General features: G+C 46.8%; 2 protein-coding genes across 9 annotated transcripts in view; both read left to right on the top strand.

Annotated features, from left to right (window-relative positions):
* Positions 1–12981: 12981 nt before the first annotated feature.
* On the top strand, positions 12982–16516 carry LOC111080062. Its single transcript, XM_022375446.2, has 4 exons — positions 12982–13031; positions 13111–13165; positions 15801–15959; positions 16490–16516. The coding sequence occupies exons 1-4, from the start codon at positions 12982–12984 to the stop codon at positions 16514–16516; spliced, it is 291 nt and encodes a 96-aa protein (XP_022231138.2).
* Positions 14656–27193, top strand: part of LOC111079417 (odorant receptor 56a) — a 78645-nt gene continuing 66107 nt past the window's right edge. For 7 of the 8 annotated variants that reach the window (XM_041592772.1, XM_041592774.1, XM_041592769.1 and 4 more), the window contains exon 1: positions 14656–14776. The gene's annotated coding sequence lies outside the window, so the exon portion shown is untranslated. Of the gene's footprint in view, positions 14777–20160; positions 20286–27193 lie in introns of those variants that run through there. The other variant, XM_041592770.1, reaches the window with a different exon arrangement.

The following is a 27193-nucleotide window of genomic DNA, read 5'->3' as shown; positions in this document are numbered from 1 at the left end:
AGAGGTAGTATATCATTATAGCAACAACAAGAACAAGAACAAAAGAACGGAGGAACGGAGGAACGGGAGGAACGGGGAACGGTAGTCAACAAAAATAATAGGCTGGCAAAAGGTTCAAGGCGGCAGTGCGTACACGAATATGGTGGTGGTGGTGGGGGGCAGCTGGGTTTGGGGAAGAGTGCTGGATAAATGGATGGGATCGAGGGTAGAGAGCAGAGAGGTGGGCCTAAGTAAAACCTTTTCTTATCATAATTACGCACAAAACGCAGTGGGGGAGGGGTAGGACAAGGCACAGGTAGTGCCTGCACCCCCGCCCCCATCCACGGTCTCATTTAATTGAGCAGTGCGTGGGCGCTGGAACACAGTGCCATTGAAGTAGGTAGCAAGGAATAGTGGGTATGCCGAACAGTAAATACCCTTCACATAGACAGCAACTTATTTTCACTGAGATGTACATATATCCGATCAAGAGGAATTTTGTCACATTGGTAGATATTAATATTAAATACGAGCCAGCTATACCGTGGCTCGGTTACTATAGGATGCCAGCATGCACCCCAGATTTCGATTAACCTTCCTGTTGCCTGTTGTGACATACATTTTATCGAATAAAATATACCCGTTTACATTAACGACTATACAGCGAGTAAAAAGTGAGAGAGCAAGATGGAAAGAGTGCCAAAAATACAGAGAGTAAGAGAAGATACAGAGAGAGAGCTACATACATACATATGTAAAACGTCACACAGCGACAAATGCAAATGCTCAATGGGATCGTCTTTGGGCAGGCACTCTGCTAAGAGGAACTCCAAACAGTAGGAGAGACAGACCGGGAAAAGAGAGTGACAGAGAGCGAAAGAGAGCTGCAGCTGTCCCTATTTTGTTGCCTCTGTAGGCGTGGCACACGCCCAACTAGACCTCGACCTCAGCCCACGCTTCGCTGGCGATTTGCGCACTTAACAGACATCCATTTATAACCGCCGTCCAGCCGTGCGGACAGGCGGCAGTCCTCATGCCTCATGCATGGACCTGGACCCACACCGCGCCCAAGACAGAGTGCGTAGTACATTATAATGAAATTATGCATACAAAACATCGCTCATATATCAAGCGGCAGCTCCACGACGACGACGACGCGTATTAAAATAATGACTTAATTTCGTTGTATGCATGAGGCCCACAGACATCAACATGAGGGCCCTGCACACATTCCTACAGCTACAGTGTGTACTGATCTGATCCCTAACCCATGCCCCACAACCCCGGGACACTAACAGTTGCATTTGACTTGGCGCGTTAATTGCCATTTGGCTCTCCAACTAAGCGTAGTGGGACATGGAGCCACGGCCTTATCAGGCAAACATATTCCAATATTATGCACGACAATTGGGCGCAGTGAATGGCGCATAATCTAGCTGCAAATACTACATAGCGTCATGATTGGTCGGACGGGGTGGCGAACAGGCAGACAGTTGGGCGGATGAATGGAATGGAATGGCGCAGTGATGGACAGCGAACAACCAATTTGATTCAGAGTTGTAGAGAGATGGCTCCATTCAACAGTGTTACAGAATGTGAGTCAGAATTGGTTGCCAAGCGAGACGACACCTTATTTCCTTGCGGTCAACCTGCTGTTTGCTGCTGCCCACGCCTCTGTCATACTTTTTCCCGACCAGTTGTCACATTTAGTGTGCTTGACCCATTTCATCACTATCATTCAGTGTGCTCATTGTCATTGTCTCTGCTCATTTCTCAAAATTTATCCAGCCAGTCAGACAGTCCAGTCGTTCCTTCTTCATATTCTACTTGGGAGTTTTTATTTCGAGCTGAACATCAGCTTCAGCTTCAGCTTCGGGCTCGGCTTCGCCACACTCAACAGACAGCTGTCATAATTAATTTTGACGGTTTGTGGTAATTAAATATTCTCGAGCAGGTTCTTTAAGTACCAGACAATAGTCGTCGGGTGGCCGTGGCCTCCATCTCCATTTATTCCCTTCGCTCGTCTGGTCTTGCTCGTCTTGAATTTCGGGCCAATGCCAGCTTTGATTAGCCGTTTGAAGTGCTGCCTGATGAAGGAGCCCAGCAGGAGGAGAGAGACCTAGCCCCTCATTACGGTGGGCTCCCCGCTCCAATTCCATCGAAGTGAAAAAGCTTATCGGCAACAACTCAATAATCACACAGAAACCCAACCGAAGGAACCAACGCAACCCAATTTGGCCACCCATCAGTCAAAGGTGCTTAGACCGAAATTGAAATTACAGACGAGCGTCCGGTTGCGGCTCCTTTTTCCTTGTGGCCAGCCCACAAAGTGAGTTTTACTTAAAGACCACACCGGGATGGGGGTGTACAGTACGGTGTGTGGGTCCATGTGGGTCGAGTGGCAACATCAACTAACCGCATTGCATTGTTTTCGAAGGGCCAGCGTTCATATGCACGCGGCCGGAAACGACCTTGGCACGTTATCGTTGGGTTTTCATCACTTTCATATTCATACTCGTACCATTTTCGAACCGGACGGACCGTCTCCGTCTCCGACTCCGACTCCGTGCTCAGGCATGCATACACAGTTGCGGAAGGAGGGAGGAGAATGAGAATGAGGACTGTGGGAGTATGTCGGTATGTCGGCATGTCAGCTGTGGACTGTGGACTGTGCCCTGTCCAGGACATTGTGGGCCAGCAGTGGCCAGCAGACTTCCCTTACAGAGCAGAGGCCAGTGCTGACCAAACGCAACCACCGGGTATCTGTGTCAGAAAATCTCCACTGCCCAAACATACGTATGAGTTTTCTTTGTTGCGAGGAACAGTTTTAATGGCCCCGCTCTGACCTGATGGCGGCACGATAGGATAGGGATATCGTTCAGGTGGTGGTGGATGTGGATGTGGAGGTGGAGTTGGAGGTGTTGAAGTTGAGGGCACACAATCCACCTGAAATGTGCTCGAATTTCATATTTTGCCTTGACCAGTGGCAACATTGACTCGGGGGGTATTGGGGTAGGTGTTGAATCGCACTTTAAGGTAACACGATAGTACTTTCATCGAGTCGATGAAAGTACAGACATATCATGTTGCATCTCAGAACTTTGCTTCATTGAAACTCTCTGCAAAAGGGAACTCAACAGCTGCAAAGGTGCGTTCCCAATCGATCTCAATTATAATAGGCGCTCTACAACGATACCACAATTAAAATGTCATTAATTTCGGTGTGTTTCGGAACCAGTGCTGTGCGTTGTGGCGGTTCAGTCGAACAAGACCACCACGACATAGACGGGACTCTCCTGTTGCCCAGCCCCAAACAACCAAGCATGTGTTCCCATAGCTCCCTTAGAGCCATTTCATGCGTACCTGTAGCTTATGGCTGTTACTTTTAACTGCCGCCCGTTAGGCCAACAGTTATGGCGCTCTCTCCCCGCACTGAGTAGTCAGTAGTTGGCCATTAGAGTGACACCGACCGGCGGCAAGCCAGTGGGAGAGGGTACCACAACTTGTCATTAGACAAATTCAATTTAATGCTGGGATGGCAATGGCAACGGCAACGGCAACAGTAACAGCCACAGCCACAGGAACAGCAACAACCCACTGGCGACCACAACATTTTTCGGTGGGTGCTGCTGCCATACAAATTCTATTTAATTTGCCCTCGTCCTGGTCCTGGCGTTGGCGTCGGCGTTTGCCGTGGCCCTGTCTATGTAACCCCATCCCCTGGTGGAGGAACTCCACCTAATGTGCACATTGGCACGTTCACTTTGTTGACACAACTGTACAACGCATGGTGCGGGCGGGGGCCGGCCACAGTATGGTGAAGTTTATTTCGAGTGGAATCGCCGCTTTGCCATATCTCAGAGGACATTACAATGCAGATACAGGCGGGCAAGTGAGTGACTGGAAGGATGCTCGGCAATGGCAATGGCAATGGCAATGGGCATGGGGAGTCGACTCGAGGTGGTTTGCCTGGGCTCGAATTCGGGTTTGGGGTTGGGTGTACGAATGGCGCCAGACTCCGAGCCATACGAGTGTATGTAAAGTCACCGAACAGTGACCCAAAAACAGTTTAAAGTTAATCAGGCGGTTAAACTAGTGCTGCCACGGTCCGAAGTCTGACATCACTATTAACTGAGTTCAGAGACTGAAGATGAAACGTTAATAAATTCTAGAATTGGCTTCCAAGGATTCGATTGCTTCCACTGTGCCGCCTGTCAAGTCTCCGAGTGTTGCTCCAGCTGATGGCTGTCTGAATGCGGCTGACTGCGGCAACGGATGGCGTGGCGTGGCATGGCGTGGCGCGCGTCTCCTTTTTGGTTCAGTTAGTGGCATTGTCACGACTTCTTAATGTCATTTTATCAAAGGCGAGTCGCGGCCCCAGACCCAGTACACAGGAACCCAGCAACCCAACAACCCTGCAACCCGGGACCCAAGACCGAGCACCCACAACTGTACAAGTCAGGCAAAGGCAGAGGACTCCAAGGAGAGCGAGGCACACGTGTATGGCAGCCGCACAACGCTGCGTATACGTGATGGGGTTATTATTGTTGCCTTTGCCTTTGTCATTGTAGTTGTTGTTCCTACGCTCTTGTAGTGTGTGTATGTGTCCTCTTGTGTGTGTGCCTAGTTGTGTTCGATATGTTTATATTTGTTGCGCGGTTACGCATGTGTCTGTCTGTCTGTCTGTCTGTCTGTCTGTCTGTCTTTCTGTCTGTCTGTGTGTCCCTTGCACACGAGAGCTGCGTTTACATTACCCACACAATCGCATACACGAATACAAGCACATTATTACGACTTCATAATGTGTGTGTGTGTGAGTGTGCTGTGCGTGGGAGTGGGAGTAGGAGGGAGCGTATCCGTGTAGATGGGGCGGAGAGGAACCGGGGGCGTATAAGTGTGTGCCGTGTGTGTGTGTGATAAGCGTGTTCGTATCAAACGACATTTGGCGAAAATTTTATGGCGCATACCCAAAAATTGTTGAAGCCCCTCGAAAGTTGGATACCCACCCCCACACCCACCCCGTTCCCACTCTGCCGTGCCGTGCCCTGCCCTGCCCAACTCCTTGTCCATGTCATCTCGTCCCGTTTCGTGTATCTTCTTTTTATTATGCGATTTGTTCAACTTCATTTTATTGCAAACACACACACACACACACACAGTGTGTGGGCTATGTACACCGACGGTAACTGATGTGAATGGGTGTATTGGTATTGGTGTATTTAAAATTTGATGGCAAACATTTTTATGCACAATCGATCGAAAGGTTTCATTACATTTTAATGAAATGGCAGCAGCAGCATCCACCCGCGCTGACTTCCATCGAAGCGGAGAGGTTCGCCAAATTACCAGGTAGACCGACGACCAGACCAGCACACGAACGACTCACAGATAACACCGAAGAGTGCACATATACTTGAATGGGTTTTCAAAATTTATTTCGCCAACTCATTAGATATTTAAACGTAGACTTGGGACAGCATAATTAATACCATTGAGGCAGATCCTTCCAGCACCATCATGAGAACACCCCGGCACACACACTCGTTTAGTTTACAAAGTCAGGGGCGGCTGGCGGGTGCCGAAACCTTGACATCCCATCCATTTTTTGAGATGCTTTGCCACTCCCCAAGCTGCACTTAAGCATTGGATAAATGCACCATAGAAAAATCATTTTGCATCGCATAAATTGTATATACTCCTAAAGGCAGCATGTAATACATAAAGCTGACACACATTTTATGTGAAAGAAGCTCATAATTCTATACTATATGCACATACTATGTATATGCATTTATGCTACTGGGTTTCTATACCGAGACTCTGAGCTCCTTCCAAGGACTGCCAGTTCGCATAAATGTCACGTACGTCAGTTTGTCATTTGCGTAAAGGCGGCTCTGTCCTACTCAAATCTGCTCAGTGCTCAGAGCTCTGTTCAGTTCTATACTGCACTGTACTGCACTGTACTGACGCTGATGCAATTTCACTGACTGCACTTGAGTAGTGAAAAAGAGTGGCAAAAAGGCAGCAGCCGCAATTCCACATTTCATGCATTTTGCATATGAATAACGCATACGGCAGTGCGTGTGTGCGTGTGTGCCGTCAAAGCTCTTCAAACTCATCAAATTGCTGTCGTGCTTCGCACAGCCGACTAATTAACATTTCATAACGCCTCTCCTTCTGTGTGGTGGTGTGGTGCTGTGAAACTCATAACAATTTTTGTCAGAACCATCCAAAGCTGCTGAAATATTAAATAAGTCAACATTTTTGTGCAGCCTCAGACGTTTATCATCTGCATATCTAAGCAGCGATATCTTTTCCAGTATTTTTGGCAACGTCTCTGATGTGATTTTCTTTCCAGGTATTTTTGCTGCCTTGTCGGTCGTTTATCAAATTTCAAAGTTCATTACACCTTTAGGCCTCGGCCTATGGGCTTGTCGATGCGAGGCATTAAACTGCCTATAAACGGCGATGTCGCCGCTTCAATTGTCAATTATGTTAAACAAAGTTATTAAATTACGCAAAAATAAGGCAGCCATTCAGGCGGCAGATTCAAGGCAATGGGATTACACACACGCCGCGTGATCCAGGTCGTTTGGCCTGCCAGCAGCCAGCAGCCAGCAGAGCGACAAATCAATAAGCTGTGCGGGCAGGTTCAGGTGTCGGTGTTGGATAGGGGACCGACAACCATTCCACCCACTAGATGCCGGGAGTGGTTTCACCGAAATTGCATGCTGAAAATTTCCATTTAGCATAAAACTGGCGCTATTAACAGGGCGGGGGGACGTGGCTGCGGGGCCTACAGGCACAACACCAGAAATTGCGCCACTCGGCACTACACACTTAAATATGCAGGAAGAGGAAGCGGAGGCGGAGACGGAGATGGAGATGCAGACAAGGCCAGGACCCAGTAGACGCTTTTTAATGTACCGCGGCGGCAGCGGCGGTGGTGCAAAGAATGTCTGCCCTTGCCATAGACATCATAAAAATTCGTTAAAAAATAAAACACAAAGCAGCAACAACATCAGCCCCAGCCAGGCGGCCAGGGAGCCAGGGAGCCCCGCCAACGGCTTCCGTAAGCTTAAGCTGGGTCTCCCCCTACACCTACACCTACACCACCACCTCCACCTACATCTTCATCTACATCTCTGTCTCCATTTTGCCACTGTAGCGGCCACGTTTACCGGCGTTTCGCATTACGCATACGCCACCGTTTTGGTTCGGTTCGGTTTCAACAGGAAGCTCACATTGTTTTCGCCATATTTACTCGAGCTGGTGGGGGCCGGAGCCCTTGTCGTACCCGGGGGCTGTTTATGTGCCAGGCGCCATAAGTAACAAATTTTATAAATTATTTAAATTTTTATTCATGCAACGCTGTAAAGTTAAGCCCGCTGACAGTCGGCTAGTTTGGCCGTTAGGGGGCGGGACGGGAGATGCCACAAAGCACAATATTCTTTCCGCTTTATTTTTATAATTTTCCTGGTTGTTTCTGCACCGCTTTCTTTTTTTTCTGTCCTTTCTTTTTGTTTGGGCCTTTGTGACCTTGACTTTTTGGCTTTTAAATATTGATAACGGCCTTTGATCTAAGCCAAGAAGCTTTGACAACCTGCTCCCCCTACCCAGAGCCTGTTCTTTGTCTCGTTCCTGTGTATTTATGCAAATGCAGGGAAAAGTTATGCCTAATAAAATCCAGAGGCCCGGCAATGTTTTTTTGTATAACAATGCAATACTTTTGCGCTCATATTTTCGCATGATTTATAAGGAGTCGTACGGGGTTGGACAGAGCGGAAGCAGAGCAGAGACGGGAGCAGGCGAAGAGACAGAGGCAGGGGCAGAGTCAGAGTCAGAGGCAATAAAAAAGAATGTCGCAACTTTATGAGCCCCGGCAAATGGCCATAAAATGTCAGGGCACATATGAGAAAATATAAATAAATCGAACGATTATTGACAATTATAATGATATATGGCTGCGTACTCAAAAGTCATAAAGACCAAATAATAAAAAAAAGAGCATCTCTGGCCAAGTGTATTAGCCAAGTGGGTAAGTGGAACTTTCAGCCGGGTCAGTGGAATTGCGTGGGATCAGGAAGCAATCCATAAAATAAAAAGGAAACGTTAAAGGCGATATCCGAGCCAGGCGAAAGAAACCTAAAGGCTGATGTTTTTGTTTTCGTTGTCAGGAATTTCTGGCTTAATCTCTTCGATTAAAGATTCATTTGGTCTCCGAGTATTTGCTGTGTTCTACTTGCTCACCCTCGTTGGAGAGCAGCTTTTCCCATCTAATTATCAATTTAGTGCAATTTGTTTCTTTGTCGAGGCAACGAAGGCATCTGCATATCTGCGATGCTGCCTTCTACTATATAGCTTGGCGCTTTCTGCCTGCCATGACTTAACAGCCTTAATTGGTTCTCATAATTCCAGACTTCACTGCTCTTTTCTCTCTGTCTGTCTTTTTGTCAGTCTGTTTGAGTGTGTGTTCTTGCTTTTAAACTATTAAAAAGTTGAGTTGCCTGCCGCAGATAAAGACAGAGCACAGCCCCATCAGAACGAGCTGCTTAATGGTTAATGCAAAGCAAACGCCGAGCACAGACCAGAGATTATCTACTGGAACTGCTGCTCCTTCTGTCTGTCCGTCTGTTTGTCTGTTGTTGCTGCACAAAGTCTGTCAATGAATTAAATATTTAATTTACAGGCCTTGTTTCTCGCTGTATGTGTCGTTAATGGTCCGTCACTGAGTTTCGGCCAAGAAACTTAAACCGAAGGCTTAAATGGCTGCTGCAAGTGAGGGGATTCTAAGCAGTTGGTAATTTACGTTCCGCTCTTTAAGTCAGTAGTTGTAGCATGTATTTAGCATTTGAATTTTCAATTGTAAGTATTATATTTGGTGCACAGGCAATCGGGATTCTCGTTTAGCTGCGAGCTCTGCGGCAAAGTTACATTAAATCTCATTTATCAAACTTTTATTCAGACAGTTACAGCTATAAAAGTTCGCCCATATGCCACACGCAGACTTTTTAATAAACTTAATTATTTGTTTCTGCTACTCTTTTCCCTTTTTCGCTTTTTTTTTACTTGTTTGGCTGTTTGTTCTGAATGAATTTGTTGCTGGTTTTGGTTTATAGTCAGCGTAATTGCAATGTTTTTCAACACTGGTTAACCCGATGGCGTTCGTAAATATATGAAATATTTATGGGGATATAAATAAAAGAGAGCGGCTGTGTATGTACATGATGCACATTCGGTAGATATAATAATTTAAATCAATTGCTGAGAAGTGCAATTAGCAGCCAAAGATAAAAATAAATTAAAGGCCTCCGCCAAACAAATGGCCCATAAGCGAGCAGCTAAATCCACGTATTATATATTTCTACATTGATATAGTATCTACCATATACTCGTATACTTATATACATATATATATATGTACATAATATGTATGCTTTTTTAATGGTTCTGTGCCCATAAATTATGGCGCATTTACTTTAGAGATAGAAAAAACTGCGCCGAGGCCAAAACGCTCGAGTCGATAAATGGATTGCGGTCGAGCCCTGAATCCTTTAATTTGAGCCGGCCACAGCCCGTGCCTGGAACCGATGGCAGAGTCGAGTCCGTGCAGCAGCCGCAAAGTCAAAGGCACATTTCAAATGTCGAAGGCAAATACTCCATCTGCTATAGTAGTCGTAGAAAAAAGTGCAAAAAAAAATGGGCCAGAGAAGGCATTAAAATGCATGTGTGTAGTCTGGAGAACTGGGAAAATATGGCCAAAGCAAATTGCTGACTGCGCCAGAGTTGAAAAACTTAACAAGTATGGGTAGAATTATAGAGGCTGTCGCCACACAGCATACCCAGCAATGCCATAGTACTCCCCAGCGGCAGACTTTGCTCAGTAAAATGTGAACAGAAATAAGCAGGAAATCTGCACCTGGATCTGAATGGAAGCTGATTCTATCCAACATTCAGTATTGAATCTTTCTGCCAGTTAAATTCAACTGACTGCCTCCCTTTATGCTGCTTAACCTTCTGTTGGCCCAGCATACCCCTTGTCCTCTGCAGCATCTCGTTCGGTCTGGGCCCTTGGCCAACTTGGCTGCTTCTTTTTAAATAAAGAGCAGCAGAACGCAAATATCATCGAATGGAATATAATTTATGTGCTCCATTTGCAGTCGGCAGTCGACAGTCCGCCACTCGCACACATATGCTGCCTAGCACTCCACTCCCCTCCACTCCACTCCATCCCTGCTCCGGTCTTCGGTCTCCCGCCAGGCCAGTGTCCCCGCCACAGTCGCATTTAGGGAACTTTTGCATATGCGATATCCAATGGCTGGCCTGCAAATGGAGTGGAGTTTGGTTTTGGTGGGTTGCTTGGTGCTGCCGACGCAGTTAGCGATTCCCAAGTCGCATTTTGGGAATTTCTGCCGTTCCGTTCATCTTTTTGGCAAGGTTGCGCCTCCGATCCATAAATATCCGTTGGTTGGCTCGTTGGTTTCCGAGCTGCTCAACCCTTTGCTAGAGGTTGCCCTGCCCTGCCCTGCCCGCTCTTGTGCGGCTATGCTTTCTGTATTTGCCAAATTAAATCGTTAAATGCTTGTTAAAAAGTTCGACTTGCCTCTGCCGAGTGTGGCTGTATCCCCGCACATCCATGTCCGCAGCCATATCGGTATCGGTTTCGGTATCTGTATCTGTATATCTGCATCAGTATCGTTTGAACCTGGGTTTCTGGGTAACTCGCCGACGCTTATGATTTATGCCAGCGCATGTTTTGTAGTTTTTGGGCACAGGTTGCCTGTTTTTTTTGTTTGCATGGCTGCCTCTTCGGCACGTAAATAAGGCAATGGCTAAATGGCCAAAACGGCCAAATGGCAAACTGGGCAAAAGGGTTGCGGCTCTTTGTTTCCTCTTTTTTTTTATTTATTCTCATGCGATTCCCTTGGCCTGGGGGCCATTAAACAATAAATTAAACGAAAGAGAAATTAAACTAAAGTCTCGGATTAGTCATCGATGATTGCGGCGGGTTCGCATGAGATGCCAAAGGAGAACCCAAAAGTTTCACACAACTTTTCAACATCCTTTGGGCAATAGCTACATATACATATGTACATATGTACATAGTTAGTCATGTGAATGGAGAAAACCTTCAGCGAGAATATGAATGGGAGTGGAGGATGATATGAACAGTGTTCATTCATACTTTATAGTTAGCATAAATCTACTTTTACTTTCCCATTCCCATTTCCATCATTTTCCATCTCATTATCGGAACAAGCGATCCGTTCGTAATGGGCATCCACTAAAAACTCTAGAACTGCCCATAGATCAACTGGGAACACGCCTCCGCCGCTCACAGCCGACTAACGATGAACGATCGGCCATAACTAATAATTGTTCCCCTGCATGCACATGCTCCCAGAATTGAACAGCTAATTGCTCCACCTGCATAGTTAATTGTTAGTCGAACCCAACATGACATCTATCATTTGTTGCCAGTTCCCTGTCCCCTGTCCCCTGTCTGGAGCTACTCCTCGATTAATACATCAAGATGTGAGCGGAACCTGCAGATGAATACATATAACATCTCCCTTTTGGGAGAAATGCAGCCAAAGCAAACATAACAAAACAAAACAAAAACAAAAACAAGACGAAACAGAAACAGAAAACGCTGTCACAATAAATTTAAATAAATTGTTGACAAACGCCAATAAACATAAATTTTTGGTGTGCAGCAAAGCAAAGCAAACTACGTCACGGCGGGGCGGGGCGGGGAGTGGAATGCAGACCCAGAGCCCAGACCCAGAGTAGGAGTGGGAGACGACTGCCGACTGGCGACTGGAGTACCGGAAACCGCAATGTCAATCAAAATCGTAAAAACACACAGATACCAAACGCGGGTCTTGGTCTGGCAGGGAGAGAGAGAGAGAGGGGTGCCTGCTGGGCTCCAGCAGATGAATTGCACGTGTGGCGCTAATTAGAAGAGTCGAGGCAGCTTTTGCTTATGCAAATGTAATACGTAATAACTCAATTAGATGTTGCAACCCCGCCCCGGGGCTCCTGTCGTTGCATGGGTCGAGCCGAGCAGTTTGATTGCCTCAATGCGGGCAACTGGCACATTGACCGAACTGAATGAACCGAATGGAACCGCAGAGCAGAGCAGCGCAGTGCAGCGCAGCGCTGCTCACATAGCTGGCCATGGCTATGGAGTGGCACTCGTACCCTCGACAGGGTTTTCAATTTTATTGATGTCCCGTGGCTTTGTGGCGGACAATTGTCGTCATCGTCATCGACATCGTCGTCACTTAATTGTAAGTGAAACTACGCTTTGTTGGCGCACTCCACAGTGACGGGGCGGCCACTCTCCATGTGTTCCATGTGCCCCATCTGCCCCATGTGTTCCCTGTGTGGTGCTCCATGTCTCTGGGCGTTCATTGTGCGAGGTCAACAACCAGAGCGACGACCACCACTCGACAGCCTGAGTGCTGTCTCTGCACATGACTCTCTCTCTCTTTCTCTCTTCAAGCCCCTTTGATGCAGCATTGCTGCTGCTGCTGCTGCTGACAAAATAGAGCACAATTTAATTGATACATTTGCATTTCACTCTAATGGTAAATGCGTTTGAATGCATGAATACTCGCATCTCCGCTCACCAATTGGTGATGGGAACATATTTATGGGTGCTTCAGAATTGGCCAGCTTTCGGTGGGCATCCGTGCCGAATGCCTGGCAATCAATGCGATGCGAGTAATTATCAATTATAGACCAAAGCGGTGTGTGTTTGTGTGTGTGTGTTTGTGTGTCCAATTTGTTCATTAAAAAAAGTCTTTACACGAGTATCTCTTAGCTCAAGCTATCAGCATACGAGCATGTTGGAACGGCACCATTAAACGCAGCTGGAGCTGGTGCTGAAAGCTGTGTTCTACGGATAGTTAAGGTGCCCGGTGTGCTGCTCTCTGATCAGTCAGATCGGTCGGCTGGCTATAGGCATAGGCGAACCCAACTGCAGCCGACACTCACATGACTAAGCGATCGCGCGATCGTGGCCGGGGAGAGACTTGCCTGTCGAGGTTGGGGTTCCATTGCGGATCACCTTGCCTACATACTCCATTTTGCGTGTGAAATCCAATAAGTTAGAGCCGACTGCAGGCTGTTTAGCATAGATAGGCCCAGAGACACAGATACAGATACAGGCTCAGACAGAGCACGGTCCACGCTCCACGCTCCACGCTCCATGAACCCCCCATGCTTGATGCATATCTACTCGTATGTATGTATCTATGTGTGTTCACTAAATTGTTTGTTGGGTGTGGCGCAAATGCACGACAAAAGTGTTCGTGTTGTTCCCAATGTTGCTCTCGTTGTTGCTGGTATTGTTTGGCATGTTGTAGTTCAATTTATGACGCTTGTCCCGCTTGACTTTTGCGCAGGCGTTGAAAGCCCAACAACGGGCAAACATTTCTGACATCAGACCGAAATTGAATGGAGCTGCTGCTGCTCTCAGTCTCCCCTCCCCATTTGTTGCTCCATTCTGCTGTTGGTTTTTATTCGATGCCGTGTTAATTTCTTTCCAACACAATACCAATACACGTCACCGTCCAGGTCACCGTCACCGTCACCGGTCACAGTTATGTTTGGTGTGTTTACAATTCCATTTAGTGTCTGACAAGTCGCGTCTATGCGATCTGTTTTGGGCATGACAAGTTGTACGATCGATTTGATATGTTTACATGGCTTGGGAAATTGATATGTCAAACACTCGTGTTCCCGTATTCCGTGAGGAAGTTGTTGCTCTCGAAATGTATTCGGTCCAATTCACACTGCAGACAATTCAATTACGTTTATCTATCTCGACGGTGGTGGGATACATTTTCTCTGAATTCCCTGACTCTCTTCTCTCGATAACTACGACTACGTTGCCAGCTTCGTTGACCTGATTCCCCCGCGTATGTATTTTTTATTACGCGTCTACATAGATTTCTTGGTTTCCCACACTTTTTTTTGTACCAATTGATTGCATTAGTTATACTTTCTGTTCAATCTGCAAGAGAACACAGATTCGTACAACCTATCCAGGGTCATTCGACTCCTATTTCATTTAACATTTAAGCTCGCATCAATTTGTGGCTAGTATGACTGCCAAAATGTATCTGATTCAATCGTTTGTGAGTCCTCAGTTCCCATAAGCCATCTCCAATGGCAAATCCATTACACGTTGATTGTTTTCCAATCCCCATTTCACACATTCGAGTGCTGCAATTGAGCCAATTCCCAGCAGCCGTCAGTCGATTTCAATTGTCATAATTACACCCACACGGAGCGTACTCCATGGTTCTGCCACTGCCCTGCCGCTGCCGCTGCCGCTGACGGAGCGGCTATCTGTTGGATCGCTGCCGCTTGTGGATCGCTGGGGCTAATCACAGAGCCGGGGCCATTGTTCTGACAAGGCGCTAAGCAGCCGCGACAGCTCAGCGATTATCTTCGACAATTATTTGTTGTTTTCCGCCGCGGCGTAACCTTGAAATTAAATATAATTATTAAGCAGCAGTCACATTCCCATTCTCACATCGAATTATATTTCATATGCTCGTAGTTATGCCTGCTGCCGCTGCCGCTGCCGCTCCCTCCCCCGGTGTCGACGACGACGTGCTTCAAATGAAAAATTATTTAAGATGCCGGCACACGCACACTTCAAAAACAACAAAACCAAAATCCGAGCGCCGAATCAATAAAATAAAAGCAACGACTGGTCGGTCCCTGGCCTGGCCCTGCCCACGGACTCGAGTCAAGCAGGCAACCTTTACAATATCTACTCGTAAGTATTTCGTTTTTATTTCCCTCTTTTTTGTTGTTGTATTTTTGCCCTGGCAATTATAATTAACTTCGCGGCAAGTTTTGATTTTCTTTTCTGTTCTCCGCTCTTTTCTTTCGCTCTGTTTGCGCCTCTTTTTTTGGAGTCGCAGCATCGACTGGCTCTGCCTCTCCGCTCAGGGGCTGATAACTTTGTTCGCACCTGATCGCGTTACTCCCAGATCGGGTTTTGTTATACATATGTATACACATACTCGTAGTATGTATGTATCTTGCACCAGAGGCCAAGCCGAGTCCGGGGCCCGTGCGTGTGGATCATTAACTGAGCCACAACTCAAACTCAGACTGGGCCGCAGTATTGGGATTCAGATTCAGATTCAACTGCGGTTGCGCACACGCGGCTAATTCATTAGGGCCTGGGATCCAGTCGGCAGTCGTCAGAGTCAGAGTCAGTCGGAGATTCCGCTCCGTCCGCTGGGGTTCTGGAAAACCAACCATTTCTCATGTGTCCGCCAGACAATGGGAACTTTCATTTGTTTGCGGGTTTTTACTTTTCATCCTCCAACGAAAGTACTTGCGTGACCCGCCCGCCCGCCCGAACCAGTTCAACTTCAAGTTAATAGGCCGGCTCTAATGGGTAAATGAATGCCGGGCCGAGGGAAAGGCAAGGAGATGCAGAGTAATTGGATTTCCAGTTGCAGATCAATAACAAGTTTTCAGTCGAGAGGTATTAGCTTAGCTGCTGTCGCCCAATTCCATCAGACTTAACTCTTAAATCTGGGCCAAATAGGCCAACGTCAATAAAAATGAGCGACCAAAGTTTGGGTTTGGGTTTACCTTTAAAATTCACAATGTCCAATGGTCGCCGTTTTTATGACAGTCCTCTGCCAAAAGGGAAAAGCTACAAAATGACACAAAGGAAACAGAAAACAGAAAACAGCGCCACAAAACGAAACGAAAAATGAAAAGGGGCTGCCCCAAAACATAAGCGGAAAGCGGAAGCAGGCAACTGGCAACTGGCGATGGAGTGGAAGTGGAAATGGAAGGAAAATTCAAATCACAAACTCGGTATTTATTTGCGAAGCGTAAATGATTACCACTTAAAATGTGCTCGACTGCCACCTAAAAACCAATTGTTGGAAAAAGCACAACACAGAACGAACCGGGCGGCCAAATACAGATACAGCGTGGGTGGGGGTGGGTGTGGGTGTGGGTGTGGGGGTGGTGGCGCCACACAGTAGGTGAAGGAGTAAAAGGACCAAAGGCAACATATGTTTTTTATGCCTGAGCTGTCTAAGTGGATACGGGCAGGAGCAGTACGAGAGTTCCCGTGGAGAGCGGAGTGTGGGGAGTGGGGAGAACACGTCGAAAGAGAAAACTGCGGGACAGCTGCCAGAGCTTGTTAGAGTCGCCCGCCCCCAAAAGGGGCAGGGGGCAGGACACTAAGGTATATGGGGACTTTATAAACGATTGGCTACATACATACACATACACATGTACATGTACATGTATGTGCACCCGCAGAGGTTAGATAGGACACGGAAATTAGAGGAAATAAAGGAGCACCGCACAACGACAGTGGAGGGCAAAGGAGAAGCTAAAAAAAAAATCCACATCCCAGAATCCCAGAAACCCGCGTTAATCTTATCCTGAAAAGGGCACCATAGATGTACGTGCACCACAACAGAATTGGTAATTATAGACACTCATGCTGCAGAGAAAGAACTACGAGATCCATGTATAGGTATCTCAACCATATACTCGTACTCTATCTCCGTATAAATGGGCTACAGGACTGTGTGTCTATAGAGTACAATCGCAGGCGACCAAGGCCGGCCATTGTATTCCATCTGCTCGGCAATTTCATATTTATCCATTGTCGCCATAACTTCTTGTGCTGTGCACTTTAAGTCGCCGTATAAGCGAAAGCGAGAGTGGTTAAGCGAGGGAAGCGGAGAGATATACAGACAGAGACACGCAGACAATACAAATATGTTAATGTATCTTCAGCACAGCGACACGTATTGGTTTCAGTCTGCCATCGTTAGATCGTACATTCATATATATATATATACGTATACAGCCGTAAGTATTCGTATGAGTGAGTTATTCCATGGGGGTGCTTGGATGGGCCAACAACAAATGGGCGGCCTGTGCCGGCGTCGCCTTCTTCCTGCCTTTTTATGGTCGTCACGGACCGCCCGCTGCGGGGGCAGGACGCACAAAGGATTGGGGGCCAGATCCACCCACATTGGTGCACGCCCCGCTCGCACATTATTTTGCCACTTCTTCAGCTGAATTTGAATTAGATTTGTGCAGCGTCTGGCGCGCGTCTTGGCAGCGTGTAAAATAATATATTTATTTTTATTTGCCCCCTTACAAACACACCCACACACCCACACAAACACAGTGAAAGCCCCCCTCTCCACGCCACACAAAAAAAAAAAGGGGAAAAAGCGAGTCCGAGACCCCGGGACACAAAAAGTGTTTTGTTTTCCTTTCAATTTGTATTTTTATTCTTTTCATTTGTATTATTTTTGTGTGCTCATGAATAAAAAAGGAGTAGGAAGCGTCGGCGTCGGCGTCGGCGTTGAGCGACAGCGATAGATGGCCCCAAAATTGTATAGCTTAGCCCTTTTGTGTGTTCGGCCCCAAGAAAAGTTAACAAATTTTCGCATGAATATTTCGCCCTATGCTTCTTTGAGGGGTGACCGGCGCGAACGGAGAGCGGAGAACAGAGACTGCAGACCAGCGACGACACTCACAGGCCCCAGATCCTTCCCAACCCATGTTTCGGGCATGTTGACATTGTTTGCTCCTGACAGCAAAGTTTTTTGAGGAATTTGCTTTTAATGGACAGCCCAGACATCGACTGGGACTCTGACTCTGACTCTGACTCCGACTCCGACTCTTAATGCCACCGCCACTGATGACGACGGGCGTGAACTTGCCATTTAAATAAAGCGGCGGGAACGGAAGTCTATTGATTTTCTTACGGCTCAGTCTTCTTCACCGCGCACTGACTGGGCTTAAAGGCAGCGAGGGCCGGCTTTAATCAAAATATTTAGTTAAATGGCAGGCAGCAAAATTACTTCATCAGCGCTAACAACGCTCTGGCCGGCACTCTTCAAAGGCGGATTGAACGGATCCGGAGCAGGTCAGTGCATAGCGGAGCGGCGGCGGCGGTGGCGGTGGCGGTGGCGGCAGCAGTTCAAAGTTCTCAGAGGCGGCAACTTTCCAATTTTCACTGTGTTACCTAATTTTAATTGTCATGCCACCTGATGGCCGGCCAATGATGAGGCATCAAACTCATTCTCAGCCTCAGTCTCAGCCTCAGTCTCTCAGTCGCTGTCTTCGTCACCGTCTAGGCCGCTACCTGTCCACAAATCTGGGCATAGATCCCATCCAGATCAGCCTCTTCTTCGTCTGTGTTGGCCATTGTTTGTTTTGCTGTTTTTGTGACCTTTGTGAGTCGGTAGCATACCAATGCAATGCAATGCCATGCCATGCCCCAGCAGAGATTGGACAATCGCCGAACTACTTACGACCGACGATTTCCTCTTCTAGCCCTCTTTTTTTTTTGTTTTCTTCCCTGTGTCGCTGCGCTTTTGTGGTTTGTCGCTTGTTCGGCGGGGGCTTACAGTTCCGATAATTCCCGGAATTTAATTGCCTTTTTTTTTGTGTTGGCTGAGCTACTAGAAAATTGCATTGCCTGTAAACGGCAGAGCAGAGCTGAGCAGAGCTCTTTGGCAAATGGCCCGCAGGGTTTTTTTTTGGTTTGGTTTTGATTTGAATGGAGGTTTTACGGCCGATCAGCCAAACAATGGCTCGGAAATTGCAAGAAATTATGGGAAATGAAAAGATGTTGCATCTTCTCAAGGATTTCAGTTGCAGTCTCTGTGGTTGGGGAGTGATTTATGGACCGTCGCGCCGCCAGCCAAAAGCAAAACGAATGCCATTCTGCCGTTGGTGCTAAATCTTTAGAGTAAACAAAGTGCTGGCCCAGATGTACCATCTGATGTACCATTGGAATGTGAAAATATATATGTATGTAAAATATAGTAAAATTTCCAATCTTATGTAGATGTTAACTACTTGAATTTTGGTTGAACTCCCAGTATCCTTTGGCTACAGTTCTTTGTCACCCCCCTGCGAGTCGGCGGTGCATGCAACCAAAGCGAGTCGTAAAACCCGGGTTCACCTTTTTTAGTTGCTTGCACCTTGCAGCCTGGGACCCTGCCTGGTGGTACCCTGCCTGTGTCTATACATATCAACACCCTCGAGCGGGGGCCTAGAGCAGGGGAAAGGTTGCCATTAGCAGTACATTTCATACATTTTGTAGTGCACATAAAATGCTCCGTTTGCCGGCGCTCTGGCTGTGGCTGTTGCTGTTTGTGTAAACTGTTGACAGGCAGCGCCACAGTGGAGTAGAGGCTAGAGGCGGGGGCTGGGGCTGGGGCAGGGGCTGCTAAGCAAATGAGCTGGAGTCGTAAAAAAGACAATTGAGCTCATATATTCTACACGTTGGGCTGCGTTGACAGATCGTAAAAAGCCGTCAGCTGAACGAACAGCTCCGCACCCGTCGATGCCAAAGACTCCCACATAAATATCAAGATCCGAGCGAAAGGCCTCGTAAAAAACGCCACCAGATACCAGACACTAGACACCAGAGACGGAGACAGAGACTACACTATGAATGAGCCAGGGACCAGGCAGCCATCCTCAACTGGAAAAGGGGCAGAATATTATAGAATGGAAAAGAACGAAGTGGTCCTCATAATGAAGAAAACAAAAATTGATTAATCTCATTAATAAAATGCCAACCTGCATGGTCCGTGCAATCAACGAGCTGGGCTGTGGCTGTGGCTGGGGCTGGGCCCGGGGCCGGGTATTTCCATTCCCCAGTTGAGACAATAAAAAACGCAATCGTAAAATATTAGAAAAATTCTGAAAGAGCATATGACTGCGAGTATTTTAGGTGGGTTGGGTTGCAGCCACACGCTTAATGCATTTTATGGCCAAGCTTTGGGTTAATTTCCCCCACGAAGGGGGGGTTCAACTGTCACCGGGCATAAATTTCAATAAAACCCAAACCAAACCGAAAGAAAACTGAAGCTAAGAGCCGAAATTCGGGCATAATTTTCATAATTTTTTGTTTTCCTTTCCAGGCCGTTTTCTAGCATTTTTTATTGCGCAATAGTTAATTAAAATTTCAATACTAAAATGTTTACTCATTACGAGAGGTCTTATCAGAGCGCCCAAATCATCATCATAATAATCGGAGGGCCCATTAAAGGCCAACATTTCCAACTTTGACTCACAAATGAAGCAGCGGCAGCCGCAACGACTGTGCCACTGGGCAGGTGATCGCAGCTCATCGATGGGTGAACAAATGTTGTGGTTTGTTTCTGCATCTGCAACCGAAATAAATAAGCGAATATAATGCACATTATGCTGAATTAGATATGTGCGGAGATAGTGGACAACAAAAAGCGCTTCATTTGCGGATCAAGGTGAGGCGATTTAATTAATTGAAGCTGTCCGGCAAATCAAATCATTTGGAATGCCTTATGCCGTATGTTATGCGGGCTGGGCTGGCGATTCCAGTGCTGATATGGCATGGAGCAGGGGCATGGGGCATATTAATTGTTCCTCATTGTTGGAGATCTGCAGTCAAGGCCTTTGGGAAGTGACCCAAAAATCCACGGAAAGGGAAAGGAGCTATTGGACTACTACTACTACCACTATGGGACTATCGAGCCATACCTGCACTGTGGCTCTCACCCAAAGATGTGTCGTGGGACCATCGGATATCAGAGATTGTTTTCTTTCTATTCATCATCCTCCTTAGCACACAAAAACTTTAGCCGTTTCCCTTTTGGGCCCACTCCCCAAAAGGAATAAAAAACTTTACTAATAACTGCGTTCATATTTGGTCTTTAAACTTTCCACGCAGCCACAGCTGGCCCAACGGTGGTTTTCATTGGCTTAGTTAACCTCTATTATTAGCCCCAACAAACAATGACCCAAGTCGATGCCAAAGCCGCAGCTTTGTGGGCTCATCTCGCCCATTAAGAGCCCATAACCCATAACACAACCCATCTGCGATAATCAAACTGGTCGCAGAACGGGCCTGCCTGTATAGATTTTTGTGTATCGGCCATATCAATCAATGGTCAAGTCGCTTCTCTGACTTGGCCCCTAGATGCTTATCGGCAACTTAATAAATTTCTCCGTGGGGGAGTCGTCGCTCAGTCTCACTCTCAGATTTTGGCTTGAGCTGTGGCTGTGACTGTGGCTGTGGCTGGATCTGTGATTGGCATTCGATTTTAAACGGTTTGGCTACGCGTGCTGATTTTATAACGTTTTTTCTTTCGTTTGACATATAATTTTTTATGAAATCAGAGACCGAGGGACAGACAGGCAGCTTTTTTTTTGGTCAAGTTAATTTGTTGTCTGAGCTATGCTTGGATTAGATCTCTCTCGGAAACTTGTTTCATTGGCGGATCTGTCATATCGCTCAATCGATTTGATGCTGGCCATACAATACTCTACGATGGATGGAACTGACAGGCAGGGGCAGGCAGCGGGTTCTTGAGCAGGCACCGGCACCCCCGATTATGCCATAGGCAGTCCATGCTCCACTTTTTATGAGGCCCATAAAGTTAGTTCAGACGCACAAACACACCGGCCATATAAACATTTATGGGCTTTATTTAAATAAAAATAAGCATAGTTAAACACTATGCGGCTGATGGGGCAGGGGCAGGAGCAGGGAGGAGGGCGATACGAATGGGAATCCGTATCGTAGAATTTGTGGCAGGTCGCATGCAAAATTAGCTCCGGGCCGGGCTCTCCGCTTATAAAAACTAATTATGTGGTTATGGGTTTATGCATTTTTAATACAAGCAAGCAAACAACACACAAAGTCTGCCCCACGGGGGGTGTGGGCCGCAGGTACCCGCGAAGGTATCCAATGTGCCACATAAAATGTTTGATTAGAGGAGACACGTTTTGCTTGCCCCATAAACGGTTTTATCGTCTAATAAAATGTATTAATAAATATCTAAGCGGCACATAACGGGGCACTACTCGACCTCGGAGCAGTTGTCACACGGCTCGGCAACGGAAATCGAATCAAAGTTTTACACCGTAATGAGGAACAGCAGCAGGCAGCTCGTCCGCTAGTCCACCGCATGGGAGAGGGTTGAGAGCCAGTCTCGGGCTCGGGCTCGGGCAAATTAACACTTTATAAAGTGCAGCCCCAGGGCCTGGGCTGGGCTGGGGTCGGGGCTGGGACTGGGACAAACAAAATCCGAAAAAAATAAGCAGACGCGGGGAAAAGTTTTGCTGCATGCAAATAGGCTGTCGGCTGGTCCCGAAATTTGAGTAAGCAAAGCAAATGAAGTGGAAACGAGCCGAGGAACAGTTCTCGTAACAACAACGACGAGAAACTGAAGAACTGCCCCAAAAATGTTAATTACTTCCTTGTTTATTTAAAATGGCAGGGAGGGAGGGCAGCGAGAGTGCACGTGTGTACCCATGTATTTGTATGTTGAGTACGCCTCCGGCAGTGCAGATGGCTCTCATTATTCCGGTTGCAGATACTCGCACTGGAAAGTATCTAAGAGATTTGTGTAGTTTGGCAGGGGGATGAGATTAGCTCCTCAGAGATGCCTCCAGAGGCTACCTCTTGAGTCCAACCATATTATCCTTGGCCACTGCTAAGCCTCTTGGCTCTCGTATTGATTACAGTCGATTACTAAAGTACTCGGAGTAGTCGCTCTCCAGAGCATTGGCTCATCTCTCGCTCTCTCTCGCTCTCTGGGTCTGGCCTCTTCTGTTTTCTCACTTCCCCTTCCTTCCGTCCGTTCTCTTCTCATCTTTACCCTTTGTCAGGCAGCATGTAAGTCCATCATTAAACTTTAGCTAAAGTCAAACAAAATTAAGAAAGCAGAAATCTTCTTTCCACTTCCTTTCGCACACAGTGCTCGGGGCTCCTTGGAGAACGGAGTAAAGCGAATTAAAAAGCACACAAAAAGCCCGAGCTGCAGACGCACAGAAGAAGTAGAAAACGGATTGGGACTCCCCGATAAACATGTAAATAGAAAAGGAAACAAGTACGGACGCTACACTCGAAATTCCGACTGCAAGATACCCGTTAATGGGCAGCGATCCATGCCACACAATTTGATCTACAGGTGCAGGAGCAAAGCCACAGCAAATCTTCTTCCTATGGGCTATGTATGGATAAAATATATGCAAGTAGGCTAAATATAGGGTTTCCACTGCCTGCTACAAAGGTACATGTGCACGAATACACAAGTACGGGGTACAACATGTGAGGATGAAAGAGAATTAAAGGAACTGGAGCACTGGCAGCTTAGTGTTGAAGTCTTTAAGGCAGCAGCAGGAGTGTGCCTGGATGGCTGTATGGCTGATGCCTGGCTGGCTGATGCCTGGCTGGCTGATAGCTTGGATGGCTTGGCCAACTGACTCTCTGGCTGACGGCTGGACTGGCTGGACGGCACCAAGTCCACTTCCACTTCGACTTGGCCGGAGCGTGTGTGTGCGGTCAGTGGTAAAGATTATCGATCGTTGATTTTTTTCAATTGAATTGTCTTCCATCTTATTGGTCGTGACCGAGTCGTAGCTTTTTATGCCCTCCTCCTTGGCAGTGTCCTTAATATCCTGCTCCTGCTGCTGCTCCCGCTCCCGCTCTCGCTCCGTCTGCTCTGCTCTGCCCAGTCCGAGTGTAGCTGTGTGCGTGTGTCGCTATCCTGACTTTGCTTGGTCTGCGTTTTACCCGCCTCTTGTGTACTGCATTCTCGGCTCGCCCTTGCCCACGGACCCCTGGTCTTGGGGGCAACTTCAACACTTGCTCACGACATTTAATAAGCAAAGGACATGTTGGGTGTCGTCCTCGTCTGGACATTGCGTGCAAGATCTCCATCAACCGTAGCAGCCGGCTCATTAAACCTGTTTCTTGCTTGCTTTTTTTTGTGTGTGTATGTCTCCATGCCCTTCCTTGCCTGCCAGAATTCAGCTACGCGGTGCGGCCCAATGACAGAGCACATCCATGTGGAGTTGCGTTGTGGCCGCCCTGCAGCCTGACTTTAAAGCTTTCCAAAGGAGTTTATTGATTTTTTTCGCCTGGGTTCGGGGTCGGATTCGGGTTCGGTTTGGTGTTCTTTGGCGGGAGGCGAACCCTCCGGTCGCAGGACCCGAGATACTAAAGCAAGATAAATAGTAGTTTCGGCTATGTTTCATAATTAGGGATTCCCACATAAAGCAGCAGTGCCACAATCCCCAACCGAAGTCCGACTGCAAACCCTTTGCACCGCCCACAACGCCAGGGAAATCCAACACTGGAAAAACAATTAAAAAAGGTAACCCTAAGCGGCAACGGGAACTGGGGCGCACAAGGACTGGGCCATAATTTGTAATTGCTTGAACCCCACACCGAAGAGGGCCACCAGAGGATGGCAAGGGAGCAGGCAGCAGAGTGCGGACTCCGAGCGGCGGTGACACGAGTGTAACAGTTTTTTATTGTTGCCGTTAAAAACAACAAACAGAAATTAAAACACATGTGCACAAACAAAGATACATACCAGCGAAAGGCAAAGGCAAAAACAACACACAGACACGGCGGCACAGTCCTGACAAGCCGCGGCCGCATACATATGCAAAACTATGTACGAGTACGAGTATCTGTGTGCCGCATCCGTGTGTCGCTTCTTTAGGGTATTTTCTTTTTGGTGGAGTACTCCGTAAATGAACCCCGAAAGCCAAAGCAAATAATTACGCCGAGGAGGGGCAACGACAATCTAAACAACAACAACAACAACAACAACAACAGCAACAGCAAACAGGAGACGCACCAACCAGGACACAGCGTGCACTCCCCGTCCCTTACAGTCGCAGTCATGTTCTCATGCCCGGCTTCACGTCTTCCCATCTTCCGCCATGCTGAATGCGACGCTGAATAAGCCCTGACAATGGACGTGAAATTATGACAAACATACAGAGAGCTGCACAATACACATCCATGAACGTGTGGAGTGTGGAGTGGCTTGTGGAGGACTCAGAGGACATCCTTCCAGCTGCCGGAGTAATTCGTTTGCTGGCACTTGTGACACTGGCGTTGTGGCCACATTATAAAGCTCATTAGAAACACAACAGCTATGCCCGAGGATAGGGAAGCATAAAGTATCTCATTTTGGGGAATGGACCTACATAGAGCTCTTACCACAGAGAATTAACTTGAATAACTGGTTGGAGTATTTGTCTCTTTTTTCGAATTCCAAACTATGAATTACACCCTGACTGCGGAATTGTTTGCTAAGAACTCAAGGCTGATGGACAGGATATTTAAAGCATGAAACTGGCAACATTTGATGGGAAAAGCCCACGCAAGAACCTCAATCATTGTCTGTCCCAAATTGATTTTCCCAAATGTAAAAGTGAAAACAGAAAAATAATAATAAAAAAAAAAAAAAACCAAGAGAGACACTTTGATTTGCAAGCTGTCAAAATGAACTTATCACCTTTGCGCCGTTGTTTATCGGCTAGAGAATGAAAATTGTTATTTTTATATATACATATATATGTATATACACCCATATATATTATAGTACATGGAAAACCTGACCAAGCATTTCATTTCACTTTTTCCCGTTGCCCGCACAGATTTATTTGCCTATTTCTGTGCGCTCTGCCGAGAGGAACGTGACGAAAAACGATTTTCTCCACTCGCCTATGCTATGACACAATATAGCAAGACTTGTACATATATATGTATATATATAACCTATATTGTATAGTAGATACATATACATTTGCACAGCCATTCGACTGACTGAAGTCTGACATTGAGCATTGAGGAGTCTTAGTGGCAAACTGTTCAGAGCCCATGACTGGCCCACATTTTGATTCTGGCAACTTTTCGTCAAGTATTTTTCTCTGGCAAAGCAAATATTTTGCTGAACCTTTTTTATTACATTTAAATAATTTGATTGCAAGTGCTGACATCGAGGCCCAAGACCACTGGGTACGGGTACGGGTCCGGATCGGGTAGGGTAGGGTCCGACTAAAGCATTTAAACTTGCCCCTGAACAGGCCCTTTTATTGGAGAACAGTTTTCAATTCAATTTAATTCACTTTGAGCTTCTCTCTGTCTCTCGTCTGGTGCCGCTCTACCTCCCAGTAGCGTGTGTGTGTGTGGGCGACTGATACTTTTTTATTTAATTTTTTTCCTGCACTCTCTTTTATTTCTTGCAGCATAAAAATTTATTATCATAATAAGCGAGCCGAGTCCGTCCCATGCCTATACGTACTACGTACACACACACTTACACATACACACACATATGTATGTATACAGACGAGTATTCCGGAATATATCCTATATTTTTTTTTGCACCCCCACCCTCGAACGTGTACGTACAGTTTTTGGTATGAGAAGGGCAGCAGCCAGCAGCCACCCTCGAATGTTTTTTATGACTGTTTTGTTTTTGTTTCGCTTTTGATGGAAATTCGATATTTGCAACACGTATTGAATTTTGATCAGTTTTGCCTGAGCCCCGAAAGTAATATGAAATATCTGGCTATGGTTCTGGTTGCTTGCTCTGAATCTTCCCGTAGCTACATTCTCCCCTCACAATATTGATTTAAAGTGCTCGCTAATTTTCCTAAGTTATTGATTTTGAGAGAAGTTTGCCCAGAAAATGTAGCTAAAAATCCACCCCAGTCAGTGTCTCTTCTCACTGCTGGAATGTAAGTGGCTCAACAACAGATGCGTATCTGCAAACAATTAAGCAATTGTTAAATGAAATTTCCAAAGAAAAAATTCCTCAACTGGGGCTTTCTCCCAGATTGGTTCCGATTTCTCTGAGTCTCTCCCTCCCGTCCTTTGCAGTGCAGTGGCAGTGGCAGTGGCAGTAGCAGCGCTTGTCTGAGGCATTCAATATCTCCGCCCTTCAATGTTGCAGGCCAAGGGTTCCATGTGGGTGTGTGTGCTGGCACTCTTTCTTTGTGGGGGTTTGTAATTCTATTAGTTACAACTTGTACGCACAGTGCGAAGAAGCTTTAGTGTCGGTAGGGGGGGCGGGTGCTGTGGAAGTGGGAAAACCCCAATGAAAGCAAATTAAAAAAGTTTGCCAGTTGTTGATCTGGTTCGGGGTTTGAATCGATGTCGATGGCATTGGCGATGGAGGGGAACGGCAAGCAACAAACATGCAATCGTTTCGTTTTTTTTTTCACTCTCTCTCCGGATGTTAACCGAAATCAAATGCAACTGATGTGAGCAATGGATGTATTCCGGTGAAATGGAAAACCAACCCACTGCAGACCGAGCTGCTCTGGTGTTTTGTATTTACATCTGGGCTCTCTAGGCTGCCACACAATCACTTTGGGCCGAAAT

Source organism: Drosophila obscura, unplaced genomic scaffold, assembly GCF_018151105.1.
Source record: "Drosophila obscura isolate BZ-5 IFL unplaced genomic scaffold, ASM1815110v1 contig_186, whole genome shotgun sequence".
NCBI lineage: Eukaryota > Metazoa > Arthropoda > Insecta > Diptera > Drosophilidae > Drosophila > Drosophila obscura.
This window is presented reverse-complemented; position numbering and strand designations above follow the sequence as displayed.